Raw genomic sequence first — 22,173 nt, 5'->3', positions numbered from 1 at the left:
CTCCTTCATCTTCCTCTCTTAAAACCTGGTTGCCTCGTGGTTTTGGCGTCTTTTCAGACTTGTTGGCTGTTGGTGAAGCACCCACCAAGAGGAGAAAACGCTGAGAGAAGAAAGGAGCCACTTTTGAGATTTTAAGTATTTTTCCTCTGTTTATTTGCTAAGTTTTTCTGCATAGCCGCCTATTTTGAGCATTTTCTGGCTTGTTAAACTTGATTTCTGCATTAGTAACTGTATTTAGAGCACAACCTAGAGCTGTTTACTGAATTTCCTGTTTGCACTTATTTTTAAAATCGTTTGTTTCTCAAAACTTGCATTTTATCTGTCTTTGGCCTAGCACTCTTGTGTGTGGGGTCATTTACTGCACTGTTATAACTTGTTGATACTTGTGAACCTCTGCTATCTCTGAAAAAAACAAAAAAATCTTGCTTTTTTCCCACTTTTCTGAGATTTAAAACAGTTCAGTTACAGGCTTGCTGTTCTTGAACTGTTTGTAAGTTTCTTGGAGGCCATTTTTTGTTTGGGCTAAAGGGAAGTCTCTCTGTTGATCAGTGGCAGTGAAAAACATTGAGCAGCCTGCCTGCCCCTGTGGGAGTGGTTACTGACTTGAAACTGTAGTTTTATACTGGCCATTTTGGGTCAATTCCAAACTCCTTCATCTTCCTCTCTTAAAACCCTCTTTTGGTTTTTGCGTTTTTGTGCATAGCGCAACAGTGGGCAGCGCTGCCTAATTGGGTTTAAACTATTCCTGGCTCCACAAAGTCTGCTCTTCACTTTTTCCCTTAGAACTGCTCTATCTCTCAATTTAAACACCATATTTTCATTCTAAGGCCCTTCACTGGTCCAATTAAGTAATCCTACAAGTTAGCACTATTAAAACCATAAGCACTACTTACTCTTATACTCTCTACGATTACCCTGTCCTCTATTTGTCCGTCTTAAATTCAGTTTCCCTATATTACTCTAGCATGTCCAAAGGTCAGTCAATGGTTTCCTCTCCAGTCCAGCTGGTGAATCTGGGAATTTTGAGGCAATGTTACAACTGTCTCATGTACACGGACAACCCTCTCCTCCTCCAAACAGGTTCAAATATATGTGACAGATGCAACTATTTAGCCAAACTGGAGGCTGAGCTCTCTCATCTCAAAACTGGTGTAACCAGTCAGGAGGAGAAGGTAACCTCACACAACACAATTCCAGTATCACATAGTCCCACCACATCAGCGAACCAAACACATAAATACACAAAAACATACTCGGAGGCTCTAAATAAAAATCTATCTAAGCAACAGAGACCTCCAAAGCAGACATCCAAGCAAATGCTACCTCAAAACAAAACACGCACAACACATAGCCCACAAAGTCAGTGTGCCAAGCAGCCACAGCCCTTAAGGCTGAATAACACACCTGATACTCTTGTAATAGGTGACTCTATTGTCAGACACACTGACGTCCCGCTCACCAGGCTGAATAAAGAGAAGGTCACGGTGAGCTGCCTGTCGGGTGCTAGGATCCGCCACATAACGCAAGCACTCAGGTCACTCCAAAGCAAATACAAATATGACTCAGTCATTGTACATGCTGGTGTGAATGACCTGAGATGTACCTCCCTGGACTACATGAAAAGAGACATAGAGGAGCTCTCTGATCATGTAGCCCAGGCTGGTATGACCCTGACCTTGAGCAGCATCTTACCCTCACCTAGAATGATGCCATAGTACAAAGACAAAATTATCGATTTTAACAATTGGCTAAAATTTTGGTGTCATTCAAAGGGGATCCAGTGTCTGTCAGCCTGGGATGACATGCTCGACAAGCCACGTTGCTTCGCTAGGGACGGCTTGCACCTGTCACCACTGGGCTTTTGGATATTGGCAAAGGCTCTTGCCACCGCCATAGTGCCTTTTTAGGCAAGGCTCAAAAGTCAAACCCACCCCCATAGACAGCACAAGGAACAAGAAACTAAGGGTAATGCTGCTTAACGCCAGAAGTCTTAACCTCAAGATGCATGCACTCAAAGCTCTCCTCAGTATGGAGAACATCGATATCTGTGCAGTGACAGAAACCTGGTTCAAGGCTCCAGAGAGTACCCCAGCACTACCAGGCTATACCTCATATCATGCTTTTCAACCCCAAAACCCAGACCGAACCACAAAAGGAGGGGGAGTTTCCATATTTATCGAGGATATCCACACCTCCAGGTTAGTGGCATTGCACGAAGTATTGGAGACCATCCATGTGCAACTAACAGTGGGCAAGACTGCTTTTCAGTTTATAGCATCCTACAGACCACCCTCTCAAAGTCAGGAATCCCACTCGGCTTTCCTGAAAACATTGGAGAACATGAAGATCTCTCCGAACACCATTATATTGGGCGACTTCAACTACCCAAACATTGACTGGGAGCACTACTCAAGCCCCAGCACCTTAGCCCAAAGGTTCCTGGAAATTGTAAACTCAAATGCTATGGAACAACTAGTCACCACTCCCACAAGAGGGGACAACATACTAGACCTGATCATTACCAACATGGGGACTCTGTGCTCCACACCAGAAGTATATCCCTCATTGGTAAGATCAGACCATAAATTAATTTCACTGGATGTCCACATCCCGACCCCACCCCCAGCCCAGAAAACCACAGTGAAAAACTTCTCAAAAGCGAACTTCTCACTTCTCAAAACTGAAGTGGAATCCTTCAAGGCCCCAGGGCCAGTGGAAACTACGGCCCAAACTGCAGAATCCTATATAAACACATTCTGCGGCCATCTCCAGGAATGCATGGATCATGCTATCCCAAACAAAACCAAGACCCAATCATCCAAAGGCAGGCGTCCAGTCTGGTGGACCCCTGCCATAAATAAATTGTACAACAGAAGGAGGAAGCTACTACATGATAGAGCAAAATCCCTAATAGGAAAGGCATCTCTGATCAGTACTAGCAAAAAATTACGATCCCTCATAAAATCCTCCAAGGCCAGCTTCGAGAGAAAAATTGCACAGGACACCAAAGACAATCATAAGGCTTTTTTCAGTTATGTTAGGAACCTGGGATGCAACTCCCAGACTTGTTCTGAGTTGATTCTAAATGACAAAAAATACACTGAACCCACAGACATCGCCAATATCCTGGCAGACAGGTTCATTGCAAACTTCCCCCCCCTCCCCCAAAGAGCAAGTATCTATCCCGGCAGAGGGCTGCCTCCCAAACATCTCTGATGCTCAGGTGAAGGCTGCCCTCTCCAAAGCAAAAAACACTGCTTCCATGGGACCAGACGGTGTCCCAGGTTGCGTCCTACATGAACTCCAAGAGGAACTAATCCCTCAAATAAAACAGCTATACAATCTCAGCCTCACTACATGATATGTGCCCACAGAATGGCTTACACCAACAGTGGTCCCACTCCACAAAGGTGGAGCCTCTACGGACCCTGGAAACTATCGCCCCATAAGCCTGACTAGCTTAGTCTGCAAGGCTATGGAGAGGATCATCATGGAGCTCATAAACAAAGATATTGGGGACCTACAGACACTAGATCCTATCCAGTTCGGCTTTGTCAAGGGCAGATCCTGCCTTTTGAACCTGGTTGACTTCTTCAAAACAGTCACCAAAGCCATAGATGAAGGGAAGGTAGTCCACACAACCTATCTGGACCTTGCAAAGGCATTTGACACAATACCCCACTCGGGCATCATAGATAAGCTATCCAGCTTAAATATAAACCCCTATGTCACAAGATTGTTCGCAAACTGGCTCAAAGACAGAACCCACAGAGTGAGAGTTGCTGGAGCCATGTCAGACTCGAAACCGGTCACAAGTGGCATCCCACAGGGTTCTGTCCTGGGGCCACTCTTGTTCGGTATATACTTTTCTGAGGTACAGGCAAACGTGGGAGGACTATGGCTCACCAAGTTCACATACGACTGCAAACTGGGCACCATAATCGACTCTCCAGCTGACACAAACATCCTTCAAAAAGGTCTCACAGAGACAGATCACTGGTGTCAGCGCCATGGTTTAAAGCTAAATGCCAAAAAATGTATAGTCATACCCTTTGGCAAAAGCAGTGTGCCCACAAATTAGCACATAGGCGGAAACCCATTAAGTACAGAGAAAGTTATTAGGGACCTGGGGACCCAAGTTGATAGCAATCTCTCCTTTGAAAACCACATTGCCAAAGTGGTTAGAAAGACCTTCTACATAGCCCACCTCATCACGAAGGGTTTCACATCTGGATCAAGAGAGGTAATCGTGCCACTTTATTCATCCCTCATCAGGCCCATCATAGAATACAATGCCCCTTTTGGGATGTACCTTACCCGACACCTGCAGCAATTAGAAAGACCCCAAAAGTATCTCACCAAGAGAATCAAGGGTCTCAAACAGATGCCATATGCTGCTCGGTTAAAAAAACTCCAGCTCTACTCAGTTGCATACCGCCTACTTCGAGGCGATCTATGCCTGACATACAAAGCTATTTCAAATCCAGAATTAATGGACATGCTCCACCTCAGTAAATCTAAATCCCTTAGAGCCACACGCTAGAGGGACTTAAACCTCAGCACAGAAATAAATAGAACTTGCTGGAGGGACAGGTTCATAACCCAGAGGCTCCCTTTGCTCTGAAATAGAATTCCAGTTCATGTGAGGCAGAGCACCTCACTGAATCTCTTCAAGAAGAATCTCGATAGGTGGATGGGGGATCGTAGGTTTGTCCCAGGGATTACTCCCGTGTCACTATTAGACAGAGGCACAGGCACAGTAAACTAAACCTTAAAAAGGGCACAGTATACTCAAATCAAGGGGTGGCGTAAGCCATACAGAATCGGGCTAGGCTTATAATTGCCCCAGGGCAGATAGCCTAGTATGAACCTATGAACCAAAATAAACAAAAACTAGGACAGCAATTGAGAAATTGTGCATTATCAAAAGCACAATCACAGAAACGGTACAGACAAACAATAAAATGAAGTTTAATATAATCACACTAATGGACACATTTTTATTTATTTTGGTTTTTATTTATTTTGGTGTCATCTAAAAGAAGAACTTTTAGTATGGACCAGTTTATTTATTTTAAAATGAGTTAAACTGGTATTGGTTAAAGTTAAACAGGTTGTTTGAGGTTTTATAGGTGTGGCTTTTGGTGGTGTGCGTCATGGTTGTGTTTGTGTAGGCAAGCAGTTGGTCGCTTAAAATATTTGAAAGGGTTCCATAGTTGGAGTGTTTGAGTATATCTGAAACTAGGATCCAGTTAAGGTTAGATCCTTGGTTGTTATTTTTTGGAATTCTAGTAGGGCAGAGATAAGTAGAGTAAAACCATGTAGGTTTATGCTTTTGGTGGGGTAGTCGGAGTTCAGGTTTTGCCAGATTATGTTGGTGCTCCCCATGATGGTTTCATTGGATATGTTTTGTGATATCCAGGATAGGATGTCTTCCAATATAGGGATGTTATTCCCTGGTGGCATGTATATATAGATCGGTGATGCATAGTTGTTTGGTGCTATTGATTTTTAAGGAGGCTAAGAGGATTTCACCATTAGAAAAGGTGGGGATGGTCTTGGGACAAGGGAGTAGGGTTAGAGTGTTTGGGTAGATTAAGGCTACACCTCCCCTTTTTTGCGTTCAGTCTGCTCTCATTATGTTGTATCCTGGTGGGAGTAGTGTCTTTAATATGTGGCATAAACCATGTTTCAGTGACAGCAAGTATGTCAGAGGAGTGTTGTGTTAGCCATGCGTGGAGTTCTGAGATTTTGTTACAGATGCTGCACAGATTGAGTGATTAAAAGTAGATTTTTGAGGAAAGACGTTTTGGAAGAGGTATGGTTAGAAATTGGGCCTGGGTTGGGATGGATGTTGCCACACTGGGCTAGATAGGAATATAATTTTGTGTGGTGGTTTAGGAGGGTAGTTTTATTGAAATGCTTTGGTTTTGTTAATGGTGGGGGTGTATATTTAGGGGAGTCGTGTACAATCTTGAGTTTGATGAATAATGTGTTAGAATTATAGAGAGTGGATGATGTATTGGAGAAGGTGTCTGTTTTGCTTCTAGGGAAGTGTTGGAAGTGGTAGATTTTTTTCTTTTATGAGGGTTTTTTGGACGGGGGCTAAATGATGTGGTGTGTGTAAGAAGACTAAGAGTCAGAGCTCTGAGGGGGAGTGTGGTAGACTTCCAGTGAAACATGCTAGTGGAATTAAAGGGTGTTAGGAATAGTAGAGAGTAAGATTAATGGGTTAGGTGGGAGGGGGGATGTAGAGTTGTGAGGTATATGATGTAGGTGTGATATGATTTGCTAAGGATGAGATGGGGTTTGGTGGAGACTAATTGGAAGAGAGTGATTGGGTAATAAGAATATTTGTTGGGAGAGACCGATTGCAAGAATTGCCAGGGGATGAGTTAGGCTAAGTATAAATGTAAGTGATGTGGGGGTGGATGGGAATGAGGGTAGAGTAGGGGAACGGAGACAGCCTGAGCATAGTGAGGATGAACAGAGCAGGATCACACCTGACTGGAGCAGCTCACAAAAAAAAAAAAAAATCAGTGGATGCAAAACAGCCTAGGCAAAAATGTTACAGTTAGGTTAAGAGAGAGAGAGAAGGTAAAACCAAGGAATGGGAAGAGCTATCAAGAGTAGGGAGTTGGAAAAGGAGATTATGTAGGAGTGAGGTTAGGTGAGGCAGAGTAGTAATAGGCAGCTTGATTGGGGGAAGGAATGTCCAAAACCGTATGGTAGCAGCAGTATACAAACTGCAGGATACATCAAGGGGAGGTAAGAGTTTAAGGTATATATGAAGAAAAGACAGAGAATGTGGACAGTGGGGAGGGGGGCTGTGAATCTGTGTGAATTAAAGATAGGTAGTGCATAGAGCTTACGGGATGGCCACAGTGGTGCAGCAGTTAGCGTTGCCGCCTCACAGCAAGAGGTTCTCCGGTTCGATTCTCGGCTGGGGTGCCTTCTGTGCGGAGTCTGCATGTCCTCCCTGTGGTCGTGTGGGTTTCCTCCGGGTGCTGCGGTTTCCTCCCACATCCCAAAGACATGCTGTAGGTGGATTGGACACTCTAAATTGGCCTTAGGCATGTGTGTGTGCCTTCTGTGGAAGGTTGGGCACCGGGCTGGCAACTCGACACTGTAAAACTCCACTGCCAATCATGAGCGGACAGGTGATTCACTGTGGCGACCCCTAACTGGGAAAAGCCGAAAGAAGAAGAAGAGGTGCATAGAGCTTACTCCAAAACAGCAAGCAGGCCAAATGGGCAATTTCTCTAGGGGTATAGAGCTGGAAGAGAGAAGAAATGTTTTGGGGGGAGGTATTTGTGAGTTCTGGTAGTGTGCAGTGAGCCATTTTGGAATTAAATAGTTTCTAGATAGTAGTGAAACATACATTAATCACTGCAGCAGGAGGACTGGTAGCATGTTAATCCTGAGACTCAGCACTGATCTTAGAGCAGGAGCAGTTGATGTAGTGGCTCTGCTGGGTTTTATAGATTATGCACAAAACAGTGGAGAGGACAGTTGTCTGGCTGTATGCTGGCAACTATTACCTTCACGTCTGGTAGGCTTCCAATATAACACACAGAAAAAAACTTTCAAGTAACAGTGGGGCTGCACCACCAGAATCACTGTTGATGGGAAGATGAGTAGTTTAGTTTTGTTTGGGTTGAGTATTAATTGGGCATCGGATAACCAAGTTTCAACAGAGGAAAAGGCTTCCTGTGTGACGTTTTGCAGTTTGGATAGGGACTGGGCTGAGCAGATGATAGTCGAGTCATCTGCGTATTGTATGAGTGTGCCATGTTTGGTGTCAGAGGCTAGCTTATTGATGAAAACAGAGAAGAGTAGGGGTCCAAGGATGGATCCTTGGGGAACCCCTATGGAGACGGGTAGTTGGGGAGATATGTCATTCTGCCATACAACGGATTGTTGGCGGTCAGACAGGTAACTCTGAAACCAGTTGGTGACTGATTGTGAGAAGGATAGGTTATTGAGGACAGAGATAAGTTGTTTGTGTGGGACCATGTCAAATGCTTTAGATAAGTCTAGGAAAATAGTAGAGGAGAGATAGCCATTGTTTTTATGCTGAAGGATAGTGTTAGTAAAGGAGAGTAAGACATTGGTGGTGCTATGGTTTGGTCGGAAACCATGCTGAGTATTGGAAAGGAGGTTGTTAGTAAGGAGGTAGTCTGAGACCTGAGAGTGTATGCATCTCTCTAGTATTTTGGAGAGTGGAGAGAGAATAGCTATGGGGCAGTAATTGGTTAGTTCTGTGGAGGGGTCCGCCTTTGTGGAGGGGAATTATATGTGATACATTCCACAGTGTGGGAATGTAACTTTCTGACAGAGATTGGTTAATCAAGATGGATACTGGGTAGGCCAGAGCATCAGCTGCGATTTGTAGGTATTCACTTGGGAGGTTGTCTGCTGCTAATTTGGTGGGCTTAAGTTTAGTTAAGAGTTTTTTTATGTTGGAGGTAGGTACAGGAGAAAAAGAGAAGGCAGTGGGGAGATTACTAGTTGAAGTTGTGGGTTGGAGGGGAGGGGGGTTGTGTTGTTTAGCTAGTGATAGTATGGTTTGTGTGAAGTGTGTGTTGAATGAGGTAGCAATATTTTCTGAGGAGTGAGGGATGTTAGGAGGAGGGGTACTGACTTTACCTGGGTGGAGGATGGAGTTTATGGAGGACCAGAATTGTTTCGGGCTGTGTTGGGAGGAGTCTAGGGCAGACTGGTAGTATTGGAATTTGTCCTGTTTTATTAGCTTTTTGACTCTGTTGCGTAGTTCTAGGAATTTCTGTCTAGTTGAGGGGGTTTTGGTTTTGCGCCAGTGCTCCCAGGCTTTATCACTGTTTTTCATCTCTGACTTAGTGGTTTTCTGTAGCCATGGGGAGGGTTGTGCTTTGATTCTGGAAAGTCTTATGGGGGGCATGGTAATTAAGGCTTCTCAGAAAGGTAGTATTAAAAAATTCAACTGTGTCATCAAGACTGAGGTACTTTAGAGGATGCCAGTTACATTCTTTGAGGGATGAGATGAATGTGAGTGGGTTAAAGTTTAGTTTTGTACGTATTTGACAGTAATTTTACATGATAAGGTAGGGTTTGAAATGTATTAGCAGGTCCTCCCACAAAATGGATAGCTCTGGGGGAGAGTGTAGGACTAATTAGCTAGCTATCCTTTGGCAGATTATAAGGCAGGCCTGTGTGAGAAATAAATTTCAGTGATGATATGGATGATAATGGGCCCTTGATATGATTGATAAGGCTGGATATCAACAGGGTTAGGGAACTGATGCAGAAATGGATGCACAGCAAGGTCTTCCAGAAGACCCTACCTTGCACACTACACCTGAATTTAAATCTGGTAATCAATACACGGCTGTGGCCATTTAACTCCAGTTTTACAGTCTGTGTTTTTCTTGTATGGCAGTTGTTGCTAAAGGTTAAACTACAATAATAGTATTGGAAACAATGGTAGAAGCAATACATAGCATTTTACATGTTAGAAGGTGTAAATGGATATATAGATGTTAATGGCCTTGTTGAGGGGGAAGAACAAAGACAATGCATTATTGCTATCAGAATTACTAACTTCCTGAAAGTCCAGTCATATGTTTGTTTGCTTATAGTACAGGTCTTTCACTTGGAAAGCTTAGCATGAAGAAGAGGAAGGAACACTTCACAGAAGCAGCAGATGTGAATAGTAATAATGTAACTTAAAACTAGAATAATAGTCGTTATGAAACAGTGGTCTGTTGAAGTGATTCAATAACACAGAATACAAGAAACTACAGGAATGGAAAGTGATGCAAAGAATTGAAAAAATGTTTATTATTTTGCAAGACTACTTCAGGTATTTTAAGTTAACTGGGTCCACTGGTGCTGAGTTTTAGTCCTGATCATACTGATGTGCCAGTAGCAGTCCATGTGTTGCAGGATGCTCAAGTCTGAGAAGAAAGAAAGATTTGATGTTATGTTGTCCTATCTTGCCTTCATTTTTACAATGATGGGTTCGGAGCCAATTCTCGACTCCGACTCGGCCGAATACATAGCTGAAAGTCTCAAACCTGGCTCATGGCAAGAAGGTATCCCACAATGCAGTGGTGTAATTCCCCCAGATCTCATTTGCCGCTTTACGAAGTTGGATGCGCTCATCTTGGCCGTGGCTAAGTTGTGGTAAATTTTCTCTTATTTTTTTCCTCAAAACAGTTTTATTTGCTAATAGATAGCTTATTTTCTTATTATATTTAATTTGTTGTGCCTTTTATTGCATTACTGCTTTTGCTGTCGCTTTGTAGGCCTATTGATATCCCTTGTTGTGGTTGTTGTTTCTCTGTTAGGTTTATCAGTAGCTTGTTTAAGTTAGAGAGCTATTTGCCCATTTAAGTTAGAGGGCTTGTAGTTAATTGTTGTCTTGTCTAGAAAACAGGACCACTTGAGTTAGAGGTCCTATTTTTCTTTCCCTGGTTGTCTTTTCCTTATGTTTCCCATAGTTACTGTTCAGTGTAGCTTTAGCTCTTCATTAGTCAATAGCTAAATTTTTCTTGTTGTTGTTGCTTTTGCAGTCTTATCTGGTAAGACCACAAAAGCAACAACAACAAGAAAAATTTAGCTATTGACTATGTCCAAAGACCTGAAAGAGAGGGAACATAAGCCTCTGGGCTTTAAAAATGCCAGAAGTGCTCACAAAAAAATGTCCTTCACAGATGGACATGTTATCTGTGTTTATTGCCTTGGTGATATTCACCTACAAGAAGACTGCACTTTTTGTCACTCTTTCAGTGCAAGAGTACTTCAAGAAGGGAGAAACAAATTGATTCTGAAAGGGCTCTTAAAGCCAACTTTTGAGGAAGCCATCCATAGTTCTTCTTCCTCTTCTTCTTCTTCCTCTAAAAAGACATTTACCTGCAACATCAGCTCAGTCTAAGCCGCTAGTCAAACTTCCAAAAATTTCCAATGCCACTACCTCCTTGGCTCCACAGTCTTCGGAGCCTTCAGAGGTCATATTAGTTGACAAGCCTGGTACTTCGGCTCCAAAGTCTTTGGAGCTGCAAGATACCTCTACTCGGAGCCGGTCCATGGATATTTCACTGGTTTCTCTGACATTGAGATCTTCAATCCTGCAAAGGTCTCGCTCTCCATCCCTATCTTCCAGGTCCACCAGGAGCTTATCGGACGATGACGTGGAATGGGTGGTGCACAGACTCCTGAAGTCGCCGGCGCTGACTAACTTATTCTCTGCTCCCACCCATTTGGTCTCGGAGCCTACTGTACCAATTTTACCCACTGTTGTTCCTCCTCTGAGCCAAGCTGGTCCTTCATAGCCAGAGTGCTTGGTCCTGTTTTACTGTAGATCCATCGGTTCCAGGACCCCCTTCGGTGTTCATGGAACTGGCATCTGCTCCGATTCTCTTGGTGCTGTTTGGGGAGTCTGGGAGCTGGGGCTCTCTGGTCAGCCCCAGGGGGGGATTCTCAGCCTCGATCTTCTTCTTTGGTGCCGAGTCTACCCCTTGGAGCATCGGCTCGGGTTAGCTCGGCTCCCACATCTGCCTCGGGTCCGATCTCGTTGGTTCCGGTGCCTTCCTCTGTCTCTTCGGAGCCTAGGGAGTCTTCGGAGCCAGCAGGATCTGCCTTTGAGCTGATGAGAAGCATGTTTTCTACCCATTCATCACCCCAGAAAGATACTAGTACTAGTCCCCCTAAGGCACCAGCTACTGTCTTGGCACCACCAATTCTGCAGGACAGCAGAGATCCAGATCCTCAGAATCCTCCAATGGGTGAACCCCTCTCTATCGCGGCCTCCCCAGAATATCCTTTTGAGGAGCCTCCTTGGAAGAAAACTTGCAAGAGGAAAGTATGTAGGCTCCCCGGATGAGTCCGTCACTTCAGACACTGACCTCGATGAGACAGAAGGGTCCCCAAGGTTGTCCTCTGATGATATCTCATTTGGAGATATTCTAGAGATCCTGAAGCAGAGAGGCAGCTGGCAGGCCACCACCCCTTCTGATGAGGAGTCAGTGTTCCTGAAGGCTTTTAGATCTCAACCTTCAGCCTCCTGGGTGTCTCCGCCTTTCAATGAGCTAATGGACCTGGTTAGTCGAAAGGCATGGGAGTCACCTGACACTATGGAGCCAGTCCCTCAGAGGCCAAACAAATTCATGTCAGCTCCTTTGGTAAAGGATTTTCTAACCAAGGGAGTACCCATAGATGCTATGATGGTGGCAGCAGCCACCAAGAAGGAACTTGCAGAGGCTTCTTGATCTGTTCATCCTCCGAATAAAGATTCTCAAATGATGGACAGATATGGGAAGCATGTCTTTTTGTCAGCGACATTCTCACTGTGATCGCTGAACTACCTATCCCACTTTACAAGGCTACAAAGAGATCTCCTGAAAGAGCTAGGAGATACTCTACAAGGTTCATTAGCTGTGGGGGTGAATGAGAAGGTCTCCTCCCAGCTGTCCACCTTAAATTCCATTGTCAACTCCTCCATGAGGCTCATAATCCTACACAGCAGATGGAGCGAGCAGGGCAGCAGGTTCCGGAGTTTCCCTTAGGAGACACTTCTGGATGCGCTTGTGCACTTTGGCAGAGCCCTTTAAGTCTGCTTTTACTAATGCCCCTTTTGATGACTCCTCACTCTTTGGACCCAAAGTAAAAGACACTCTATCCCAGTGTGAGCAGGAAGGAAAATCTCTCTCTGCCATTCGAGTACATTTTTCTGTACCTTCAAGACCTTATCCTAAAGACCAGAAGAGCGGAAAAATGTGGTTCAAAAGATCCCAGAGAGTTTTCCAGGACACATGGGGTGATTCCTTCCCCAGGGGCAGAGGGGGAGGCAATAACGGTAGACGCCACCCCAGAGGCAGAGGAGGCCCACAAAACCAGGGTGACCGTGATTCCTTTCACAGATGCCCTTATCAGCGCTCCTGAAAGGAGGCCCGACTGCTCTACTATGGAGGCAGTCAGGGGACGTTTATCTATGTACCCAGAAGCCTGACAAAATATCACAAGAGACAAATGGGTACTAAAAATAATATCCAGAGGATACTCCATCCCATTTTCCAGTCCTGTTCCACAGACCAGAACAATTCCAGATGTTCCAACCAATCTAAGGGAACAAACAACTATAGAGATTCAAAAGTTGCTGCACAAAAGACTCATCCAAGAAGTCCCCGCAGATCAAATAGGATTTGGAACTTACTCAAGATTCTTTTTGGTGCCAAAAAGAACAGGGGGACTGGAGGCCCATATTAGACCTAAGCAAATTAAACGAATTTGTCAAGAAGTCAAAGATCTGAATGGTGACACTGCAGTCTATACTTCCCTTTTTAGGGAAAGACAATTGGATGTGCTCGATAGACCTTCAAGATGCTTACTACCACATAAAAATGGACAGGATATCAAGAAGGTACTTACGCTTCCCATTACCAGTTCTGAGTTCTGCCCTTTGGTCTCACTACAGCCCCCAGAGTGTTCACCAAATGCATGGCAGTAGTCATGGCTCACCTGAAGCGTCTAGGATTCAGAGTGTTTCCCTATTTAGACAACTGGCTCCTATCTGCCACCACCAAGCATCTATTTCTACAAGCCAGGGATCTACCGTTGGACATTTGCAATCAGCTGGGTATTACAGTACACTTTCAAAAATCTGCCTTGTTGCCTTGTCAAGATGTTACATTTATAGGCGCAGATCTAGACACCTCCTCTATGGTAGCATGTCTTTCAACAGAAAGAGTTGTAGCACTCAGACAGCAGATACTTCACCTCCTTCCCAAGACCAAAAAGCAAAGCTAATTCTAAGATTACTAGGAACAATGGCTTCCATGATTGCACTGGTCCCTCTTGCCAGAATGCACATGAGTATCCTTCAATGGCTGTTGTTCTCCCAGTGGTCACTGCAGGAGCTTCCAATGTCTCAGCTGATCAGAATAACGGAATCATGCAAGAACGACTTAAGATGGTGGATACACTCCACTCATGTGACAATAGGGAGACCCTTTGTTCCACATCAACCCATAGCTACAGTGACCACGGACGCTTCCCAGATAGGGTGTGGGGGGGGGGCATTATCTGAGAAGAACAGTCCAAGGTACATGGTGAGAACACGAGGCTCACTTGTATATAAATGTTCTATAGATAATAGCAGTGCTTCTTGCATTGCAAGCAGTTCACGACTCTCTCCCTGTAGGGACAATTGCGATACAGTCAGACAATATGTTTGTGGTTTGGTACATAAGCAGGGGGGGAATTAGATCTTACCCCCTTTGTCGAGAGGCCCTAAGTGTTTGGCAATGGGCAGTTTCTTCCCAGTGTTTTCTAATAGCAATGCACATTCCGGGAAAGTCCAATGTGAATAGCGGACAAGCTGAGCAGAGCAATCTTAATGCCTCATGAGTGGTCTCTCAATCAGAATGTAGTGGAAATGATTTTCCAAACATGGGGTCAGCCTTGCTGCAATCTCTTCACCACTCTCATGAATGCCAAGTGCAGCAACTACTTTACCCTAATCCCCCCTCCGGGGGAGACACCGAGAGACACACTTGCTTATGACTGGTCTGCGGGACTTCTGTATGCTTTTCCTCCACTTCCTCTCATACCAGAGTCATTCAGAAAGCACAGTACTCAGGAAGCAGGATAATTCTCATTGCTCCTTACTGGCTTTGCCAAGTTTGGTTCCCCTTCCTTTGGCCCCATCTTCAGGAGAAGCCTTGGACTCTGGACCCAGTGCCAGATCTACTGACTCATATGTCAGGGGAGTTTCATCCTTCTCTCCACACCCTAAAATTGACAGCTTGGCTGCTCCACTTCCCAATTTAGTCAGGCTTTACAATTTTACCCCTACAGTTAAACATATCTTATTGTCCTCTCATAAAGCTTCCACCAGAAAATTGTATTTTACCAAATGGAAAAGGTTTTCCTTTTGGGCTCAAAACAGGAACATTGATCCTTTTTCTGCACCTATCCATTCTATTTTGGAATTTTTGGTGGAACTGTTCCAACAAGGTTCAGCTGCAGCAACCATCAGGGTTCAACTCGCTGCAATATCAAATTTCCACATTGGTGATTCTACCTCCAACTTAATGTCACACAGGTTGTGTAGAGCCTTGTTAAAAGGTGCCTCCTTATTAAGACCTCCCTTTAAGGAGCCCCTTTCTCCTTGGGATTTTAGTTTTGTTCAGTCTCGTCTTACATTACCACCTTTTGAGCCCTCGTCATCTTCAGACCTCAAGTTCCTTTCCTGGAAGACCTTGTTTCTAGTGGCTATAACTTCTGCTAGAAGAGTATCAGAGTTGCAAGCTCTTTCTATTAAACCACCATATTTGATTTTTCATAAGGATAGGTTATCCTTGCGAACTAATCCATCTTTCCTACCCAAAGTCTGTTCTCCAAACAGCATTAATCAATCTATAGAGCTTCCAGTGTTCTTTCCTAGTCATAGCAGCAAGGCAGAATACAAATTACATCAACTAGACGTCCATAGACAACTCAGATTCTATTTGCGTAAGACCAAAGACTCAGAAAATCTGACCAATTATTCATATCCTTCTTTGATGCAAAAAAGGGTAGCTCAGTTTCTAAAACTACTCTTTTCAATTGGCTAATTGTATTACATTTATCTATACCTCAAATCACAGAGATTTACCTTTCAAAGTGAAGGCTCATTCCACTAGAGCAATGGCTACATCATCTTCTTTTCAAGCCGGAATTCCCATGGATAATATTTGTGCAGCAGCTACTTGGACCACTCCACATACTTTTATCACGCATTACAAAGTGGATTTGGCCTCCAGGGACAGGGCCTCCTTTGGTTCCATGGTGCTTAAAGGTCTTTTCCCGTGAGCCACCCAGGGAAAAGGTGCTAGGGACACTGTCCCATCATTGTAAGAATGAAGGCACGACAGGACAACATAACATAAAGAAGTTATGTACTTACCATAACGTTCCATGTTTGTTGTCCATCTCGCTGTTCATTTTTACTAACCCTTCCTCCTTCCCCCTGCCAAAGACTCCTTGTGGACCTGGTGGATGTTTTTTACTACCTTCAGGAGTTCTTTGTTTCAGTTTATTTCTCCTTCTATTAGGTATATATGTGTATATTTATATATATGTATATAGTGTACATATCATTCAGTAGTTGCAGCAAACAAGATCTGGGGAATTACCCCACTCCATTGTGGGATACCTTCTTGCCACGAGCCAGGTTTGAGACTTTCAGCTATGTATTCGGCCGCGTCGGAGCCGAGAATCAGCTCCGAACCCATCATTGTAAGAATGAATGGCGAGGTGGACAACAAACATGGAACATTATGGTGAGTACATAACTTCTTTATTGGTCATGTGCCATATCTCCTGTTTTGATATTGGGCTGGAAAAGTTCAGTCACTGTGGGACTGACCCATGTAAGTAGTTGTGGGTCATTGCACCAAAAGTAATATATATGCATTATGTATTTAAGGCATGCACCAGCAGAAGTCTTGGTGGTGGGGATTGCAATAGCACGACTCTGTTCTGCTGCATGGATTCATTCCATATCCACAGTTTCACTTGGGGGGGTAATTTATTAAGAATGCAGTCTGCTTTGTCCATTGTATATCAGGAATTAACCTTTTTATCTCATCAGCCCTTCTGGTATCATGAAGTTTTAGTTTTACTGACTGAGACAGATGATAGGGTGGGGGTGATAGTTATGGTGTGGGTTCATTAACTGTCTTGTGGCATGAAGTTAGAAGCCCATGGGATGAGGATACAAAGATATATTGTTTCAAAATTTTCTGAGATGTTGCATCTGTTTGGCTGTTATGCTTAGATTCACAGCAAAGTTGCTGATACCACAATCAAGCAAATGGTAAAATGAATGAAGGTCTGATAAACACACATTTAAAATAACCTACCTCCAGGTAAAGTAGAGCTGCCTTTTGTTGTCGTGTCAGTCACAGCAACATCAGATTAGGTGTCAGCCTAAGCTTATATAACTGGTAGCTTAGGTTTGCAGTTAATGTCACTCACAGAAAATCATACTGAGAACTTTCTCTGCATGTTACTTGCAGGTGCATAAAAAGTCTGGTCTTCAGTTAAGAAAACTTTCTTTTTTTTCAGGTTAACAGGTTCAATAAGGTGCAGAACCGTGCTATCCTGCTGACTGATCGGCATCTCTATAAAATGGATTCAAGTCATCAGTACAAAGTGATGAGAACCATTCCTCTTTATAATGTAGGTAATTGTTTAGAGAAGTCTGTGCTCTACACTTTCATTTTTAAAATGTTTGCTTTCAGTTGCTGTTTTTTTATATTAAAACATGCCATTTGCATGAACAAACCCAAACAGGAAAGCAAATACACAGTTAAGTGCCATTGGAAGGAATTTCTTGTTTCATCATGTCCAGAACACCATATCTACAGTTAGAATAATTACATTACACTTCTGTAGCTGCTGTATTATGTACATAATTAGCATACATAAAAGTACTCGCTGAGATTGTCGATGCTGAAATGAACTACTTGAAATAGATGTCCATAAGATGGTGTGATTGAATTAAAAACAGCAAACTTGTAAGGAAAAATACATAGTTGTTAAATTAGACACAACAAATGTAACACAAATACAGCTTTGTAGTTTGTGTAAGTCATGTAATTTAACAGAAGTTTCTTGTTCAACACCAGTTTGTTAATATCAAGTCGTCACTGAATTCTGTGATCATAAGCTAGCATATTGCAGTTATGTCAACTTGAGAGACACTTTGTATCACCAACTACAGCATAATGTTGTACTTAAAAAGTTCTTATCTGTATCTTAAGTACTCAGAGATGTTTAAACGATAGTATTCTTTCTACTGAAGTACATTTAGTAAAGACAGTAAGAACAATGACTATACGGTTACAAAATGGAGGCATAGATTCAGTATATTTGCTGGTGTGCTTCACCCCCTGTCATTTACTAATAATGCTAGCTCTAAGGTCATGCTACCTTGATAAGGGGAAAATACTTGGAGTTTTTATAAAACTTAGTGCAGCCTCAGAATTACTATAGTTAGTAAATGGGTTCAAGGGAATTCATCCACCTCACCCAATCAGATAAGCTAGTTTGTATGAAAATATTCAGAAAGTCAGCTTATCATAACTGTATTCATTTCTTTTCTCAAAATCAGCACTTGACATGTACAGCTTCAAACCCCCGCAAAAACACACATCCGTGTCTTATGGTTTCATGTTTGTCTTCATCCAGCAGCATATTTGGGGTGGGGCAAAGGGGGCATCTGCCCTCTACATAAAGTGTTAGAGGGCATGAATGGGCAATCCTGATCAGTCTTAAGTGCATATGTGGCAAAAGCTGAGATGTAGCACTCCATGAGTAGTCTAACTGTAGCAACTGCTTGCTGTGGTTAAAAAGGAAAAAAAAAGGTTTTCTTCTTAAGATAAATCCAAGTGCAGTAGCGCTCCGTGCTTGCGTATTATAAACTGTTGCATCTGCTTGCAGCAGTTAAAAAGGAGATGCTTTTTTTAAAGATACATCCAACACTGTAGTGCTCTATGCCTGTCTGTTATAAGATGTACCATCTGCTTGCTACAGTTAAAAAAAATATATATTTTTAATATAAACCTAAGCACCGTAGTGTTAAGTGCCTGCCTGTCATAAACTGTATCATCTGCTTGATAGAAATGTAGCAAACAATTTGCTACAGTTAAAAAGAAAAAAAAGTGCTTCTTTTTTTTTTTGAAAGATGAGTCCAAGTGCTGTAGCTCTCTGTGCCTGCCTGTTATAAACTGTTGCATCTGGTTGCTAATTTTTTTTTTGTTTTTAAGACAGAGCACTGCAGTGCTCCATGCCATTTTATAAACTTTAGCATTGATTACTGTTAGCTGTTGATGGAGGGATGGGGTGGGATGCAGAATGTGACCTTATTAGCTTCTGCATGTCAGGACCAGCATGTGTAATTGTAGACTTTTTTTTTAAACATTCTTAGCTGTTGAAGGAGGAGAGGGAGTTAGGTTGCAGAAAAGTGACCTGATTGACTCCTGTATTTCAAGGATATTAGGAAAGACTGAGCACTTTTGTAAGGGGCACCACATTGAGCAATAGCTCCATTCTCTGAATGAGTCAATTACACCTCTACCTTCATCTAAAAACATACAGCTTTTAATAAGTTTGCAGTCATTCACCTGATTCATGTGAAACTGTTAATATGACAACATGAACTAAGCTCTTTGACAAGGGCATACTTTGTTTTGATTGTGGATAAAGAGATAATGCCATAAAGGCAGATTTAAATGTTATGGCCTCTACTTTTAACCATGCTGTCTCAACTAAAGAAGAAACTGTTCTTATAATCTGCCTTGGTGGTAGCTTGGCTGATTTGTAAAAGCTCTTGGATTTTTTTTTTTTTTTTTTTCTGGTTTGTACAGATCTGTTTTATAGATTCATTGGTGTCCTGGTCTTTGTTTAAGTCTATATATCATTGATCCAAAACATATTCCTGGCCATTTTGTCTCACATGCTGAGCTAATATACTGTAGACAATAAGTCATAGTAAGTGATTTGTTTTACATTAACTTGAATTTTCTATAAGTAAACTGTTTTGTTCTTTAGCCCTATGTACATAATTTCCTTGAAGGTAAAAATCTTGCATACAAACACGGTTGTCAAGAATACACATACTACATCCACCACACACAGTGTCCACACATAGATAGTCTTATCTTATGCTGAGGCACTAAAAGCAATCACTCCAAACCTAAAAGAACTCCTAAGCCTGCAAACAGCAATGCCTATCTTTAGCAGTCTCAAAAGCATAAACCAAAAGCAACACACCAAACACTGTACATAAGCCTACACCCAGTGGACCCCCAAAAACAAAGCCAGTAAGGCAAGCAATTAATTTACCCAGTAATGTTGTCATAAGGGACTCTATTGTACGATACACAGATGCCCCATTTATCAGACTGGACAAGGAGAAAATTTCAGTCAGTTGCTTATCTGGAGCCAGGACCCGCCAAGTCACACATTCACTCAAGCCATTGCACTAAAAGTACCAGTATGATTCTATCGTAGTACATGTGGATGTAAATGACCTGAGACAAACCTGTCTGAATTACATGAAGGGAGACATTATGGACTTCTCAGAATAGTGTCTCAGACTGGTATGTGCCTTGCACTGAGCAGCATTGTACCTTCACCAAAGATGATGCCACATTATGAAGAAAAAAATGATTGACTTTAACAATTAGCAAGTAACAGTCTGTTAAAATTCATTGACCTGCCCAACCCAGAGTTTACAGTAGCCTATGCAGAATTATTCACAGAAACACTGTGCAAACATGTAAATGGCTGCATACATAGAGGCTGCTGTACCTGTCAGAAGTAAGCACAAAACAAACCACACTGTTGGAATCCTAATCTAAAAACAGCGCTTATAATAAAAGGAAAATCGTCATGGCCAAAACCAGAAAGAGCAATGCTTATAATAACAAGAGCTCACTAATAAAACAAAACGGGAAACAGAGAGGACTAGTTAAATCCAGCAAGGCCAATTATAAGATAAAGATAGCTTCTCAGGCTAAAGACAACCACAAGGCCTTTTACAACTATGTCTGGATCCTCAAAGGTAACATACAATAGTGCACTGGACTGGTAGTAAATGGTATCACCTTCACTGAGCAGAGTGACATAGCCTAATCTGCTGGCCAGAAAATTCTTCTCAAACTTTACCTAACTCTTCCCCTGCCACCCCTTGTGAAATCCTTACCAGCATAACCCCCCAACAACAATCAGCAGGTCATAGTGGCACTCACTCAGACTAAAAACAGCCTAATCAGGGCCTGACAATATACCAAGTTACCTCCTAAATAGTCTGAAACATGATGAATCAGGACCACTTAAGTCAGTTTTCAACAACAGCCTCAAAACAGGCTATATACCAAGCAAATGGAGGATGGCAACTGTTATCCCACTTCATAAGGGTGGATCATCAAGTGAACTTAGAAACTACAGACCCATTAGTCTGACTAGTCTAATATAGAATGAATTATCATGAAAATGATCAACAAAAACATGACACTGGACCCATCCCATTTTGGTTTTGTCAGAGGAAGGTCATGCTTACGTAACCTGGTAGACTTGTTTGAGAAGGTAACTAAGGCAATGGGTTAAAGGAAAACAGTGTACACCACCTACCTAGACCTAGCTAAGGCATTTAACTTCACAAAGGTATTGTAGACAAACTCACTTAACTAGGCATAAATCCCTACCCAACTCACTGGATTGCCATCCGGCTCACAGAGAGGACCCAAAAAATTAGGATTGTGAGACCACCTCCACCAAGAGGCATGTCAGCAATGGAGTACCACAGGGCTGTGTGCTGGGCCCACTCTTGTTTGGCATTTACATCCCAGACAAACAGAAACTCACAATTTACATTTCTTTGTAAGCTGCACCTGGCCAGGAAGCCACAGCAATAAACACTTTTATGTGTCAAATCTAGCAATTTTCTCTGTCTTAATAACAATAGAAATAATTTGCTAGCCCAAACATCCTGTCTCCGAGCTTGAGATCAAACAAAGTTGTAATTCTTTACTTAACAACTTTCTTCCAGCAGGGTGCACTGTGGTTACATTTGTGAAGTTCCGCATATAACACAGTTTTTCTTACATTTAGTTTTTTTTACATTTGTAAAACAAGCATGTGGATTATATTAATATTTACAACGACATAGAATTATCTACAAAATTCTATCTGGCTGGGCTGGCAGGCTTCACATATCCCCCTAACCCACCCGGAGAACTCAAGCTAGTTTTTCAAGTGACACTTGAGAAAAGTTGCTTGGGAGGGTTAGGTCTGTCTGAGTATACCTTACCCCATTCCCTGTCTTGAGAGCCCATCTGCGATGGCATTGCTAATCCCACTGCGGTGCTGCACTGACATATCATATGTATGCAACCCTAGGCTCCTTCTTAGCCACTTGGCATTTTGCTGGCTGGCTCAGTGTAACCATGTTAGGGGATGGTGATCTGTGACTACAGTGAATTTTCTTTCATACAGATAAGGCTGAAGTTTCTGCAGTGCCCACACTATGGCTAGACATTCCTTTTCTACAGATGCATAGCATTCCTCCCTGGGTTGAAGCCTACAACTGAGATAAACCACTAGGTGCTCTTCTCCCTCTGAAGAAATCTGTCTAAGTACAGCCCC

At 42.7% G+C, this 22,173-nt stretch overlaps 1 protein-coding gene across 1 annotated transcript in view; it reads left to right on the top strand.

Moving 5' to 3' along the window:
* MYO1D (myosin ID) overlaps window positions 1-22,173 on the top strand; it is a 2,136,961-nt gene that overhangs the window by 1,996,428 nt on the left and 118,360 nt on the right. The window contains exon 20 of the mRNA XM_044055239.1: window positions 17,089-17,202. Coding sequence (XP_043911174.1) covers window positions 17,089-17,202 — 114 coding nt within the window. The remainder of the gene's footprint in view (window positions 1-17,088; window positions 17,203-22,173) is intronic.

The sequence above is a fragment of the Protopterus annectens genome, chromosome 13.part0, assembly GCF_019279795.1.
Source record: "Protopterus annectens isolate FY-2018-M chromosome 13.part0, PAN1.0, whole genome shotgun sequence".
NCBI classification, from domain to species: domain Eukaryota; kingdom Metazoa; phylum Chordata; order Ceratodontiformes; family Protopteridae; genus Protopterus; species Protopterus annectens.
This window is presented reverse-complemented; position numbering and strand designations above follow the sequence as displayed.